At 34.8% G+C, this 16,869-nt stretch overlaps 1 protein-coding gene across 5 annotated transcripts in view; it reads left to right on the forward strand.

Moving 5' to 3' along the window:
• Positions 1-16,869, forward strand: part of LOC121441191 (connector enhancer of kinase suppressor of ras 2) — a 217,155-nt gene that overhangs the window by 172,227 nt on the left and 28,059 nt on the right. For all 5 annotated transcript variants that reach the window (XM_041642326.1, XM_041642327.1, XM_041642328.1 and 2 more), the window contains 3 exons: positions 3,744-3,811; positions 8,685-8,785; positions 11,255-11,789. In XM_041642326.1, the coding sequence (XP_041498260.1) occupies positions 3,744-3,811; positions 8,685-8,785; positions 11,255-11,789 (704 nt within the window). The remainder of the gene's footprint in view (positions 1-3,743; positions 3,812-8,684; positions 8,786-11,254; positions 11,790-16,869) is intronic.

Below are 16,869 nucleotides of genomic sequence, written 5' to 3' on the forward strand. Positions count from 1 at the left end.
AGCACAAAGAATTTTCAGAGATTTTTCTCCTTGTTCTAGAAGTGAAAATGTTTATTCACCTGTACATGATGGAGGACTCGTGGCTCTCTACTTTTGGTGCTATAATTATCCTGCAATTCTATACTTCTGTGTCCATGCTATCTGTTTAACGAAATGATAAAGTCAGTTCCCTAGGGATACACATGAAGGGTTTGCATTATAACCAAAATAAGAGTAAGTAACACAAATGAGGATCTCTTGTATTATAGGATCAATGTATTAGGTGTCAGTTGCCCCCCTGTAAGAATTCAAATAATTTAACCATTCTTGATATATGCTAATTTAGAACCATTTTAGCTCGCATTGTTGGTGCATTTTATCAACTGTAAAAACCTTTCTTGACCTATATTTGCTACTTGTTCACAGTATACTAAAAAGGATGTATTACTACTCTTCCCTGATACTTCTATAAGTCTAAACAACAGAAAAGAAAAAGAAAAAACTAAACCAAACCCATGTCATTCATTTTATTATTTTAAGGTGTCAAAGAAAAGAAACATCTCATCCAAAATGTCAGCACCACATTATACTTTTAAAAGTCTTGTTTTATGTAAGACTTAATGTACTATATATTTTAGAATTATCGATGTAAAAATTGAATTTTTAAATTTAATTGTAATCTACCTTTATTCTTTTCCTTTGTTTTTCTTTCTCTAATAATTTTATTCTTAGTATGTATTTTCAATAGGCAATTTTAAAAACTTGTTAATAGGATAAAATAGTCAGTGCTAAAAACATTCACACAATATTAGTGATATGGAAAGACACCCATATACAGCTTTGTCTGCTTACCTGATTATTATACATAGCAAGATAATGTGGATATTGATTTATTCCATATGTAATCTTTGAAAACATGCCTGATTCCAGAGGGGATATTTTTTAAAAAATAAGCATAATTATAGTCAATACATGCTTATCTGATTATTTCATGGCTTTAAAGGTATTACTGTTTTATATAAATTTTTATCATAGTACAGAATAATATATGTTTGTTCTCTAGATTTTGAAATATATACTATGCCAGTAGTAACAGTGCCTAGTAATTAGGGTATAAAAGTACTCATTAAATTCAGTTTTCCATGAAATCTCTATACACAAATGTGTGCACTTTTCTAAGTGTGCATGTATGCATGTGTGTGCATGTATCCTTGTAACTGTGAGTTACTTGTCTCTTAGTGTATTAGGCTGTGTTACTCTAATCATATTCCCTAGCCTATATATTCATGTTCTAAAGCATTAGAATATGATGAGGTAAGCCAGGCAGTGTTGGAGCACACCTTTAATCCCAGCACTCGAGAGGCAGAGGCAGGTAAATCTCTGTGAGTTCAAGGCAATCCTGGTCTACAAGAGCTACTCCAGGACACATGTCAAAGCTACAGAGGAACCCTGTCTTCAAAAGCCAGGAAAAAAAAGGAGTATATGATGAAATACTGAAATTAGGACTAGTATTAAAGAACTTCCACATCAGCATTCTCGAAAAAGATGATGTTGAATATGTGTATCCCTGCCCTCCTTACCTAACATAGATTCCCTACTCCCAAGCAACTTTGACCTTCCAAATTTTACCTTCCATGCTGCTTTAAAAGATGGCATTTGCTACCTTGGTAAAACTTCATAGACGCTTACTTATATCCCGATTTGTTATCTGCCGCCATTGTTGAAATGCAGGCATCATGAAGATGGCTACTTTGTTTTGTATACTCTTGATTCTAGGTGCCTAGAACCATCCCTGGCACATACAGTCTCTCAATAAATACTTCTGGAATCAGTTAACATATGTACATCTGCTTTCATGTCTACCTAAGATAGCAAGTCAAAATTATACCAAGTATATCAGTAAGTGAGGTTCTTCCAGCTGGAGCTTAAGGACACGTATATGCAAGAGACAGCAACAGCTGTCTGTCTAAGCTATACACAGCAGCCTAAGAATATCCATACATGTTCCAAAGAAGTTTTATCATGATCAGAATTTTTTTTTCTAAAAGTAGCTTAAATTTTCAGTTGCCTTAGGAATCTTAGCAATCTAGAGTTCAGTGAAAGCAAGAACTATGCCTTATACATTTCTTTGTCTCTAAAACACAGGCTATTGTTAAAAACAAATATATATTTAATAAATGATAAATTGAAAAACTGAAGAAGCCTCTCTTAAATACCTCAATTCACCTACCAAGAACTTCCATTTTCATTAGAATTCTGATTAAAACATCAATGTTTTTCAAGAAATACAAACATAATAGTAGATTAAATGTCAGTGATCAGTTTTCTTTAGTGTTATTGTCATCCTTGTGACCCTAACAACATCAATCTACTCTTTCCCGAGAGTAGTCAAATTTGCCCTGTAATAATTCAACCCTTTTCTTACTAAAAAAAAATGAACTATATATTAAATTTTATTCTGAACTTTTGCTAATAATTCTTCATTTTCAAAGTTTTTATCATGAGGTTAACTTCTTGATTTATAATTTACTAGACTATGTATATAATATGTATGTTATTGAATTCCTGTGAATATTTTGTTGTATACTAATAGGACTCCAATTGTTCTTTAATTCCCATATATTCTTTAGACTGATATTTACATGATATGTTTTACTAAACTGAAGTTTGTATTTAAGTTACTTTTTCTTAAAATTACAATTTATATTTGAATAGATACCCATGAGAGATACAACTTTCCTCTCCTCCGGATATGCTAGGTATATGATACATACAGCACCATTTGGAAAAGTTGTGAAATATGTGACTCAGTTAATAATGTGTAGCTGAAAGACATCCAGGATCTTAGGAGAAAAAAAAATCTCAACAACAGGTTTTCTTTCATCTACATCTGAATCAGACTGTTCCACAATTTGATGATACTAAAACTCTAACAATAATTCCAAAATTGGTTAAGGTAAATTCTCCCTGATTTCAGTTCTGGGAAAACATTTGGCCCATGCTCAGAATTTCCAGGTGGGAGATTGTCAGTTTGTTTACAAATATTTGTGACTTGATAATCCAGTGGTTGAAATGATGCCTACAGGAAGATTCCTGGTAGAGTTAAATAGAAATTGAAATAATATTTGACTTCACTAACAATAGCAGCAATACTTAAGAAATATTAGCTTGCTGTCGTTCATGAAAGTATGTTTTCTAGATCATAATAGGTTAAAATTATATATGTACTTTTTATTTCTGGGGAGCTAAATGCTCTCGTATTTAGGAACAAGATTCAAAAGTACTTCTGAGATGTAATTCCCTTTGGGTCATTTAACTTAATTGAGTATATTCAAACTATTATTTCATGGTAAAGCTATTATTTTTACAGGCAAGCTTTGTAACATTTTCTCCTATCTCTATAAATTAGACTGACTCTTAAAAAGTGTCTTCAAAAGAGTATTTGTTCTGAAAAAAAAAAACAAAAGAGTGGGCATTTTTGTAGTGCTTATATATTTGAAGGAAAAGAAATGATATGGCTTTGGTCATCTCAAAATCTTTTATATTCCACACATTAACAGCTTTACATAACTGTTTCATTGGAATTGTATCAGTGTGGGAACAATTTGCACTACAGTAGATTATTGCCTATTGAAGGCTTCAATTTTTTTTCAAGTTTAATAAAGAACGTATTTTATATGTAGGGTTATCCTATACTTAGACATTTTGCAATAAATATTTCTAACAAATATAATGAATTATCATTGATTTCTTTCTTTTTCTAGATGGCTTAATAGAATTAACATGATGACTGCAGGATATGCAGAAAGGGAGAGGATTAAGCAAGAACAAGGTAAAGGAATACCTTTTATTTTATAATCCTGTTACACTTTTTTCTTACATAAAAAGGCAGAGCTAATGAGGAAATAATTTTTCTAAAGAAAATCATCAGTGACTCTTGATATAGCATTGATAAGGGAAAGATGCAGTATTTTATTAAATATTAATGTATTTCTGCAAAGACCCTCAATGGGTTCTGTTAAAAAAGATAAGCTTGGTGCAATATAGAAAATGAAACCTAATAACATACATATCAAGTTCCAGGAAACAAGGGTAAGCAGAGTCCTTCCAGGAAGGGAGTGGGGGAACGACTTTTGGTTGGCTCTGTTTTCTGAAGTAACTTTTGTAATGAGGAAATGGTGTGGACCAATCACTATAATATTCCACAGTATGGAAGCAGATTGCATAATTCTACAAATACTGGAGAGGCCATCTTCTTCAAGTCAGTACGTGCAGGCAAACTTCATCCAACACTCTACTGTAGTAAAGGTGTCTGGTGGCGTAAAATTCTTCACTTTATGGCTCAGTGTAATTTTTAGACTTTCCTTTGTGGTAAGAGTACTGAAAAAAAATACTAGCCTTCCTTTTCAGATTTCTTGAAAAGGTGTGAAATAGCTCTTCAAAGGTGTTTTGGCTGATTGTTTAAAGATAATAGAGTTGTAAATATGGGTAATATGTAGATAGTAAAATTAACCTAGAAAAATATCAAATTGTATATATCGCAGAACTTTTATTATCAAATTTCAGAATTTTATTACCTGATGTTGCTTTCAAGTTGAGAATAAGCTGGATTGTAATCAATTGCCTTTATTATGGAAGCAAGTTTTATTGTGGAGGAGAGGACAGGTTAATTTATATTGCATGTGCAAGTTCCAATGAGTATTTTGTGGTACATGCTGCCTTGCCCTATTGTATAAGTATATATTTTAATGCCTACTAAATAAAGTTTGGTAGAAAAATCAGACCAACGATAATACTTGCTATTTCCACAGAGTAAAAAGGTACCTTAACATACATCAGAAACATACTAGACTTCCTATTTAATATATAGTTAAGTCTCTTGGCCTTCTACTTAGGAAACTGATAAGAATGCATATCAACTCCACACTTCTATGGTTATTTGATATCTCCTAAGTAATTCTTAATGCTGAAGTTAAATTGCAAACACAATATAACTCTGTAAGGTTTTAAAAAGAAAATGCTGGTATCCAAAGGCTATGAAGAACTACGTAGGTAGTGGACAAAGTAATGAACAAGTACTGTTATACTGTTGTGTAAGAGGAAAGTGGAAAGGTTCTGCTTGACACTAAGATGCATATAGGTAATGATAATGCAGTATATATTTCAGAAATCTAGAAAGGGGAATTTTAATATTTTACAGTAGAAATAATTTCTTGATATCATTGTAAAGTTTTAATCACATAAAAATTAATGACCTATCAGCAAGATGTCTCTGTCAATTCTAGAGTTTTGGAAGTTGCTTACAATGTACTTCCTGTTAGCTTAGGTAATATTATCTCCTTCTGGGGTTTTTGAAGAGTTGAAGACACACAGTTATAGTTATAGTTATAGTTATTGAATTCCTTAGAATGGTAAAGGATAAATTAGATATAAAACTTTAGACTCACAAAGATAGGATAGATGATAGAGTATTTTCCTTAATTTGCCAAATGTAAATGGACTAAATATTGTAACAATAATTCTGGCTTGAGAACTATTTTGTATATGTAATTTTACTATGTTAAAGTTAAAACCTTCCTTTTTATTTAGACAGAAAAGGGGAGATAAAGTGGGATTCCCCTCTTTATGCTATGAATTCAATTGGTTAATAAAGAAACTGCTTTGGCCTACGGCAAGGCAAAATATAGCCAGGATGGAAGAGATATATATATAGAAAGAGAGAATAGGCGGAGTCAGAGAGACACCAGGTAGCTGCCAAAGGAGATGGACACACCAGAATCTTACCAGTAATCCACAGCATTGTGGTGATACACAGATGAAAAGAAATGGGTTAATTTAAGATGCAAGAGTTAGTTAATAAGAAGCCTCAGCTAATAGGTCAAGCAGTGTTGTAATTAATATTAAAAAATTAATGACCTATATGATACTTCTTTGATAGTTCTAAATAAGAACAAGCTTTAAAAATATGTCCTTTGTGTCAACATATAATGGTAAAAAGGGACCTTCCCTCTTCTACTGATGGCCGTGTTTATTCATAATTACTTATAAATTTTGATATTTCACATGACAAATCAAAATATATATTTAGATTTTTTAAGAGAAAAAATTCTATTTGCTCTTAGAAAAAAAATCAGGCTGGTTTCAGCCAGTAAGCTATAGTGTATGTATTATTTCACATGTTCCTAAAGAGCCTAATTTTCAATGTTGCCTTTTTTCTGGCATTGTTCTCTCCCTTACAGCTTAGCATAAGAAGTTGATATGTAAAGTAATATTTCTGCTTTTTCTTTAGAACCCCAGCAAATGTTTAGATTGTTATTGCTTTTTAATAAGCCAAAAATTGCATCAAATAGGGATTAGAGTTTTTCCTAATTTAGCTGAGTAGGAAAAATAAACACTTCAGATTTCTTATGTATGGCAATGGCTCTAGAGCTATGGATAAAATGCTAATCATCTCTTTTCTAGTGTGCTAATAAGGACCACTTGCGGTATTATTTCACCAAAATGTCATGGTATCCTTAATGCAAACATTAAGGATAAACTCACCCAGCATTCTTGGAAACAGTGGGAAGTATAAGAGTAGAGTGAGCTTAGCAAGCTTTGTGTGCTGGGGCTGGGAGGAGGGTGAATGCTAGTGTTAACTTCCAGGAAGATTCCAGGCTCTCACAAAACTGCGCAGACCCTAGGACTCCAGATTTCATTCTTCATTGCTCAAAAATACCACAAAGAAATAAAGACTATCTGTGAAAAAATGAACATCATCAGCCATTTACTGCCTTTGTGATCTGTGTCAGACTGCCCTGGAATAAAATCTGCAAATATACCCCACAAGATAAATGCTGCTAATATCTCTGGAGTGGATTCAAAGTACAAAGCAGTTGATTATATGTTACTTTATTTAGTACTACCACATACACAACTACAAAAGTCAGTTATTATTAGCTGTTCTTTCTCAGATTAGAAAATAGGCCCAACAATAAAGTTAAATAATGCCTATAAGAGGGTCAATGCATAAAGTAGTTGTATGGTGACGAATTGAACCTTTGCCTGCTTCTGAATATCAGACATGCTTTTTTTCACAATCATTTAATAAATGTTTCTGGGTATCTATGCCAATTCATCTTTGAGGGAGGACTTAGTTATATTGGTGGTCATTGTCCAGTGTCTCCATTATTTTCCATTGAGCTTTTGAGATAGGGTTTAGCTGTGTAACCCAAGCTGATCTCAACCTGAAAATCCTAGGTCAGCCTCCTGAGCTCTGAGTTACAGTTGTGTGCTTCCATGACCAGTTTCCCAAAACCAAAAAAAAAAAAAAAAGGTATCTAATTGAGATTGGAGACTTTGTATATTTTTCTCAGTGGGCGTTGTCAGGGTCCTTGTGTTTTAAGGCCTGAATAGAAGGGGCAGTTTATTTTATGTCCTATATCTATTGCTAGAGACTTTCTATTGACAGTAACAGAAGTGAAAAGTCAGGAGTGGGTAAAGGAGATTAAATTGCATAACTATACCTAACATTAAACTGTTGTGTTAAACTGATGTGTCAAGCAAGAGTCCCGGAAATGTAATTCTCAGAGCTTTGGCTCAAGTCAGTTTCTTAGTTCAAATCCAGCTCCATTATTCCCTACCAGGAATGGAACAATTTCTGAAAAAAAAATCTAGTTGCATTCATTTTTAGTCAGTAGCATGGGAAAAACATTACAACTGAAAGTTTCTAGAAAGGGAAGGGCTCATACTAAATTATGTGTAGGGATTTTTCCCTTGAATCTGAACACCACATAAGTCTTGTGGTAGTTGTTTTAGGATATAAGTTTTCATACAGATTTCCTTTTCTCTTAATCCCTGTTCTCTCTCCTACAATTGCTGTAGAAATTATCCTGCTTCTCTTTGCTTGTAACTCACAGAAGGAATCAGCGCAGGAGTTAGGACCACGATATAGTCGAACTGATTCTGATATGAATCTGGTGCTGGATTTGACTTACAATATTAATATATCTCTCAGAGTTGAACTTCCCTCTTGTCTCAGTTCTGCCAAGTAACTTCGTCTATCAGCTTATAGTTGTTATCTTTTTAAGTAGTTCTGAAATTTGGGGCTTGGAGCACCCATCAGCAAGTATTCAAATTTTTTTTGCACTTGGCCAGATTTAGGGTTTGCCATGCCTTTCCAAGGAGAGGTGGGAGTATGATACTATAAAGATTCATGTCACCATGACACTAGAAAACAGCAATTGTTAGATAACCAGTGAAGGGAAGCCAAAGCAATTTCGAACATTAATTTGGAGATGTTTATATCAGAGATATACAGCAGCAGCATACGGTTTATTGCATCTCTTCTCTGAGCATTCATCACGGTAATGTGACATACTTTAAAAACATCCTGTGGTATTTATTAAGTAAAGCTTCTGAAAAAAAATGTTCTAAAATTAAACATTCCCTCCACCTGTTGTGGCTTATAGAGTATCTTTCCCTTAGCTGTCTTAAGACTGGCTGTGTGTCATTAATTTTTCATGGGGTTGGGATTAGGTTATTGTGTTCTTCTTCTCCAAAACAGCTAAAAATGAAGCTGGACTCTTGAGCAGGGTGATGATGGTAAACATGCCATAGGAATTGAACTTAAGTCTTGTTTTGGTTAAGAGATATTATCTTTTCTTGAGAATATGTCTGTAAATACTTACTAAATCCTCGGGGTGTTCATGTCTGTAAACTTTCAGACTACTGGAGTGAGAGTGACAAAGAAGAAGCAGATACTCCATCAACACCGAAGCAAGACAGCCCTCCGCCCCCCTATGATACATACCCACGGCCTCCCTCTGTAAGTTACATGTGCGGGTGCTTACTACATGGCAGGGCAACTTGAACTTAATGATCCATTTATATGTTTAAAAGAAAGTATATTAAATTCCAAGTCAGATGAGATTTCATAGGGAAAAGAACATTGATGATCTAAACTCAGAAGGAAAATATGTTAATATATTTATTCAAGGGAAATAATCATCACAGGTTGTTGGCAGAATGAATTTGCTTAAGGGAGCAAAAAAGAACAGAAAAGTTTCCTTACCAAAAGATGTAAATTGATCTTACTTATTCTATACTAATAAAGTCAATTTATGTATTTTAGAAACAACTAATGAATATTAGCACTATAGTACTGGAGGTCCAGCTCAGTAATAGATATCATAATGCTATCTTAGTTTGCTTTCTATTGTTGTAGGAAAATAGCATAACCTAAAGCAACTTGGGAAAGTTTATTTGGCTTATAAGTACTGATTATAATCCATCATTGAGGGAAGCCAAGGCAGGAACACAAGCACAGCAAAACCCAGAGGTAGGAACTCAAGCAGAGACCCTGGTGGAACTCTATTTACTGGCTTGCTCAGCCTGCTTTCTCATACAACCCAGGACCACCTGCCCAGGGGTCATAGCACCCACAGTGGCATGGGCCTTGGGCCCTCCAACATCAATCATTAATCAAGAAAATGCCACACAAGCTTGCCTTCATAACAGTTTGATAGGGTTATTTTATCAATTGGCATTCCTTCTTCCTGATAATCTAGCTTGTGTCAAGTTTGAAAAAAAAATAACCAGCACAGATGCACATATCCCTGGGTTTTGGATATAGCCATGGTATCTGCTTTAATATATATGTTTATGGTGTTCCAGAATTCTTATGGAATTTTCTTAAGTCTATAACTCATTCTATGTGTAGAATATATATATATATATATATATATTTCATTCTTTTACTGAGGTAATTACCCTACTTTTCTTAAGACTATGCCAATTTATGCCTGTTTCCCATCAAAATTACTGAGCATATGTCAGTGTTTCCATTTAATTTTGTGGTCATGTTACCAAAATAATCAACTGTCTGTATCTTGGGGCTTAGTCTTCCACAAAGGAAAAGGAAGTTAGTTTATGTGACTATACCAGTCAACTTCATTTAACCTTTGCATTATTCCAAGTAATTAATATTTTCCCTTTCTTTAAAAACCCCAGGATCTGAATGATTCCTTTGAAATTTATAAAAAATGAAAGGGGGCCACAGCTTTGCTTTTTTGAAATTATTGTTTTAATTATCTACCAAGAAGTAGATTTGCATATGGTTTTTTAAATGTATCCTTAGTTTTGTTTAAGCCTACCCCTGCCCCCACTCTCTGACCCCACTGTCTCCATCCCCCACTTAAATCTCCAGTCCCCAGCATTCCCTCTGTACTCTCGTTGTTCTACTCCTCTTCTGATAAATGCATCTTTTTCCCTTTGAGCAACAATAGCGTCTTGGAAAGAAACCATTCATATTATTGTAGTTAATTTGTTGTTCAACATACTACTCGATATGTTGAAAGGTAACAATCTGCCCATGGATGATGCTAAGTAATTTCTGTCCCTTTTCCGAAAGGGGCGGTATGTTCATAGCAGCTAAATTTGTCCTGGCTGCCGCTTCAACACCATTTGTAATTAACAAGTGTAGCTCCTTGCAGAAAGGCACCTGGGCTAGCCTGCTAGCCTCTGTAGCTGGAATAAGGCTTTTCCCAGGTAGAGTGTTTCACTTGAAATGTTTTATAGCATTTTATTGATGCTATTCATCTTTCTTGTTTGTCTTTTATACTATAATATATATTGTCACATTTCACATTTATGCACAGAATAAATTCCTTTTTATGTAGTCTATAGTGTCTATACTCACAGAAAATGCCAGTCCCCAACAAACTATAACTTCATCCTGCCTGTAGTCTCCAGAAATTACCATAGAATATACAAGACCATAAGACAGCTTTTCTGTGGTACCCATAGAAACAGACATTTACTTGTGAAGAAGCAGAAAGGTTTGCTTTGTTTATAGACAACTTGTTCTCATATATAAAGGCCTCTCTCTCTTTCTCTTACCCCCTAAGCTGCCTAAAATCCAGAAATAGGAATCTATGGGCATTTTTTTTAGAATTTCGAATTATGTAGAGAATTTAAAATTGTTTAGTTGCTGAGTGTTTCTTATATAAACATTTACAATTACTCATCCTTCCATTATTATCAGATTTGTACTATTGTATCAGATGTTTCATGGACAGCTGTTACATCTGTATCTCAGGACATCTGAATTCCTAACTATTAAAGTATAAACTGGGTCCTAAACTGAAGTGTCTACAAATGTGCTCAGTTGTTACTTGACTGTGTAAGAATCCATGTAATCCATGTAAATACTCTATGGTAAAAAGAAAATAAGTTCTTTGACAATCGAAATAGTCTGCCATTTCTGTGGAAACTGATGAGGGGCTCCTTTCCACAGATGAGTTGCGCCAGTCCTTATGTGGAAACAAAGCACAGCCGGCTCTCCTCCACTGAGACCTCTCATTCTTCACATGAGGAGTTCCGCCAGGAAGTTACTGGGAGCAGTGCCATGTCCCCCATTCGCAAGACAGCCAGTCAGCGCCGCTCCTGGCAGGATTTAATCGAGACACCGCTGACAAGTTCAGGCTTACATTACCTTCAGACTCTGCCTCTGGAAGATTCTGTCTTCTCTGACTCGGCGGCCATCTCCCCTGAGCACAGGCGACAGTCTACTCTTCCCACTCAGAAGTGCCATCTCCAGGATCACTATGGCCCATACCCATTAGCGGAGAGTGAGAGGATGCAGGTGTTAAACGGCAATGGGGGCAAGCCCCGAAGTTTTACTCTGCCTCGAGACAGCGGGTTCAACCACTGCTGTCTGAATGCACCGGTTAGTGCCTGTGACCCACAAGATGACATCCAGCCACCAGAGGTGGAAGAAGAGGAGGAAGAGGAAGAAGGGGAGGCAGCAGGAGAAAACATAGGCGAGAAAAGTAAGTATGTTTATGGAAATTCTTAGCCCGTATGCACAGTTAGACCTTTTCAACTTGTTATTTGAATCTGGTTCCCTTGGAAAAAAAGGAATGGTCATACTGCATAGAAAGTTAGGGCTCCCTAATTTATGAACCAGGCCAAACATCACTAGAACAAATACTTTTGCTCTCAACTCCCCATTTGCTTTTTAAAGGTCATAATTTTCATTTCTTTGCTTTCTTTTCTTCCCTGTTTCTTCTCCTTGCTTTCATGCATCATCTTGCTAGTCCCCAGTGATTGCCCCCTAAGTCTGCATTAAGGAACTATAAATGTTTCAAGTAGGGTGGTAACAAAGCCCTGGTTGAATAACCAAACACACACACACACACACACACACACACACACACACACAAACACATGGCCACCAGCATTAACACAAATACTTTTATATCTTTCCTTTCACTGGCGGATTTAAAGGAGAAGCCTGAAAAACACTTTCCCACCCAGAAGTTTCATAAAGCATTTGTCACCTTTGCTCAGCTTTTTCTAGAAACCAATTTGCCAGAAGCATCCATTTATTTGGTTGGTATGTACATTAATTCCAAAACTCTATTTATGGGTATCAACTTTAAAGAAAAAGAAAATAATTCGGAAACCTTCTGGTAACTCTCTAGGGCATCATAAAAAATATTCTCAGTCAAGCATAGTGACACATACATATATACTTAGGATGTAGAGACAGGAGGGTCAGGAATTTAAAGCCATTAAAATACACAGCAAACTCAGAGCTAATGCGGGTTACATGAGACCCACCCCCACCCAAAAAAAAGGGCTGAATCTGTTTACTAGCTATCAAGTTTGTTATATAGATGCCAAGCTTCTGTTTCTAACTACCGTGTTCACTGGTCAGGAAACCCTAACTTATTTAAGGAAAGACTATAACTCAGTTATTTAAATCAAAGTTCTGGCTCTAATTTATAAAAGTAAAAAGAAAAGATTGCAGGTGAAAAGCACTAAGCTCTTTATTTAATGCAGTTTAAGTCAGCTAGTGCAGAAGACTAGCTCCCCCTTTTGAAGATACAAATAGAATAAAATATTCACCCCATTAGTCAAGTATATGAGACCTTGATTAGAGGATACATTAGCATAAGTTCTTTATTACTAGTGGAAAAAACAACTCCTTGCATACAAGTAACTAACAGGTCCAGAATCTGATTTCAGTGTCAGTGTGAACCTTGGTGTCTTTCACATCGGAGCCTCTCATGCTCACTGACTTAGAAGTATTCTATGTCTTCCACCAGCAAGATAAAAGGACCCCTTGTAATAACATTCACAGGCTAAGACTGTTTCGGGGTAAAGTATATTTTAAACACAGTCTCCATGAGAAATATTACAAAAGATGTGACTGTCTATACTGGAAAGGTAATTAGCACCCATCACCTGCAAACAGTACCAACATCCGTATCTATCAGAGATTATAGAAGATGCTTACGAAAGGAATATTTAGGAGTCACCGTAGGCTTTTTATAGAAGATCTATCAATCCTAATATATGCTTCATATTGTAATGATTACCAGAATTAACAAAGTCTTTTCTAAATTTTAAGTATTGATTAGAAAAATTGTTATAGCTCTCATTCAGGTGCTTTACAACTACTATACATAATACATAAATATGGGGGTTTTGTTTATTATTATGTAAACCCTAGAAAAGGAAAATACTCAACCTTAGACAATTAAACAATATTAAATTCTCTTCATAAAACTTTCTATCCATTCTATAGGCAGAGTCATCAATGTTAGCTTTTTAAAGTGATTTATTGGGTTTATCCTAATCATAATGTTGGGAAGAAGCAGGAAGATGCAATCATGTCTGACACATGGTACCAGGCCTGCCCTTTTTTTCAGGTTTCCAAAATCCCATAGTGTCTCTAGTTAGATGGATTTTGATATTTTTTTCTTTAAGAATCCTCTTTTTGTTGTTCTGTGTATAGGATTTATTTTTCGGACGTATGGATGTACCGCTGTGTTTATATGATTTTTTTAAAAGTTCAGGTTCCAATTGTCTTAATTGCATAATTATTTGATGCTCTCTTTTTCAGTGAAGCTCTTTATAGAATAAACATGCCAATAAATGTAACATTATACATTTTGTTATTACAGCCCAATACTGTGGGGAAGTCCATACAAATTCAATAAAATTTGTTTCACTAAAATGGTTATGTACTATCTTTGAGACCCCCATCTACTTCTTTTGGGGTACTCATAAATCTTCCCATTTGATTTTTTTCTGTGTACTTCCAACTATTTTGTATGGAGCACTGCATCCCATTTTGCCTAGACATTTTTTCTTATTCACTGTAATGTATATTCACCTTTCTAATAGTAAGGGATTTTTATTCTAAATATTTAGGCTTTTACAACATGATGAATGCTTCATTTGGAAAAAGATTCACTTTACAAATCAGTATTTTCAAAATACTGTTTAGGATCTAGTTAAAAGATGTCATAATCTTGCCTTGTGTAGACTGGTCCTTAGAAATAACTGCAAAGGCTGATAATTCAGATGGAGCTGCTTGATATTATGCCAAAACAAATTATACACAGAACAAGAATTCATGATCATTATGTTAGCATCACAAATGTACATCCTCTGACACATTTTTGTAGCCACACAGATTGACAACCATACAAACTTGCAAAAGTCAGAGTCTCTCAGTAGCTTGCTTCTATCCTGCTTGAGGCCAGCATTCAAGTTTGATCCACTAGAGAGACTGTGTACTAACCATGGGCATGGGTGCAAGGAAAGTGAGTATTAGGTTTCTGGCTCAGAACTTTTTTTTTTCATTTTGCCTAAACATTGAAAATAGGGAGTATTTAGACAAGTGAGCAAAACGGGTAATACAAAACATGAAAATGTAAATTGTTTTATAGAGAAGTATCATTAACAAAACTCCTTTTACGTAGTTTCTTTTGTCTCAATCTATATAGTGTTATACACTGAGTGACACGTTTGCAATGAACTCCCAAGAACAAAATGTACCTAAGTCCACACCCTGAAAAGTTTTTCATTTCCTTGTGGTTATAAAATTTAGCCTTAATTTACAAAGGGCAAATTTAGCCTTCTATAGAACAGACTGTAATCTGTGTTTTCATGGCTGAACTACCTTTTGTCTGATTTTGAAATTCAGTTATTTAACTGAGTCATACTGTGACAATTTTCTCAGGCTGAGCTCCTTTTAGTCTGAACTAGATGGCCCTAAAAGTACACAGATGAGATGAGATATGTCTTGTTTTCCTTTGACTGAAAAGTCAGCATGCATATTAATTATCCTGACCTACTTCACTGGCATTTGGGAAAAGACAAGTAATTTCCTATTATCCCAATTAGCAGTTTCAAAGCTTACTGGGATATGGGCCTTTTAATAATCTCCTTAAATTAAATTATTAATTATGTCAGCCTCTACAACTTTTAAAGAGTATGAATCATTATAGTATAAGACAAAATATAAAGCTATACTTAATTCAGAAATGATTTGTTATTAACACTAAAGTACTATCTTGAGTAACATAGTTAGCATTGGCTAGAATGCCTTTTACTACTTTGTAATAGTAGGGAATTAAGATGAGGTTTCCAAAAGCTTTATCCCTTGATTCTGCTCATATCCTCCTTGGCAGTTATAAGATAGTCTTTCTTAGATATGTGCACACACGTTCTTTGTGCGCTCATTTCTTCAATAAAGTCATAATGTTCTATTTTTCATTATCTTGAGATTACCTATTGGTATTCTTATTTAATTTACACATGTATTTAGCTTAGTCTTCAAAATCTAAAGTAAAACCTAGCTCTTTCAGCCAGAAGGGAAAGAGATTCATTCTATTACCATGTAACAACAGTATACATTAGATTATCTGGAAGTGATATCCATGCTTTCCAAATTAGAACACCTGAAAAATACTTGCTAAATTTTCATTTTAAAATACAGTATTCTTTGCACACCACTGGCAACGTGGGAGCTGTACAGGTTGTTTTGTGGTTCAGTAGCCCACTATCTGGAACTATCTAGACGGAGATGCTGACGAACGACTACTAATAGAGTGCAGAGAAGCCTTCAACCTGTTCAGTTATTGTAAGAGTCCAAGAGTCATTTCTTGGAGAGGCACTAAAAGGTAGACGTTTCTTTAAGAGCATTCTGGTAGATTGTGGGCAACAAGATGATGTACTTTGAATACAAACCTGCATTGAAGGTGGAGTTGAAGGAATGGAACAAGTTGAGAAGAAAGGAAAATGTTGCATCACTTTTGTGTTTTCAAGGTAAATTATGAACACAAGTAAATTATTTGGGGAGAGCATCATCATAAATAATCTCTGAAGTTATTGTGGAAATCTAAATGGAGTAGATAAAGAATGACACAAGCAAGCTGAATTTAAAAGATGTAATAAAGTCAAAGAAGAGTAGAGTACCTTAAATATGTCAATTTTTTGAAGTTTTAGGCACTATCCTTGGCTGGATATACAAGTAAATATAAAGAAAGAACAGAAAATCGAGGGGGGAAATCTCAATATCAGATTATCTGATGTATATAGAATACTGTAAGTGAATATAAAACACTGATAATTATATGTAAAATCACCTATCTATAATTCTAATACTGTTTAGAAGTTAGACTTAAATCACACTGCCCTCATTTTTGCCTACATGATAAAGGCAATTATTTACCATTATTGATATGAAGCAGAAATCAAATCATTGTGTGTCTGTTTATTTTAGACATTATTTAAAGCTAGAATTTGGAAGGATTTAGCATACCCTGTTTATGTTGGGATTCTAGTGACTAGAATTGCTGCTCTTTGCACCATGGCAACTTTCTTTTAAATAGTTTATCTATTTTTATTTTATGTGCGTTGGTATTTTGCCTGCATGTAAGCTGGTGTGAGAGTGTCAGGTCTTGGAGTTATAGACAGTTGTTAGCTGCCATGTGGGAGCTGAGACTTGAATCTGGGGCCTCTGTCAGAACTCTTAACTGCAGAGTTATCTCTGCTCTTAACTGCAGAGTTATCTCTCCAGCCCTTTGATAGTCACATTGAATGTGGTTGTGT

The sequence above is a fragment of the Microtus oregoni genome, unplaced genomic scaffold, assembly GCF_018167655.1.
Source record: "Microtus oregoni isolate MIOR12 unplaced genomic scaffold, Mior012 000074F_000, whole genome shotgun sequence".
In the NCBI taxonomy this organism is placed as follows: Eukaryota; Metazoa; Chordata; class Mammalia; order Rodentia; family Cricetidae; genus Microtus; species Microtus oregoni.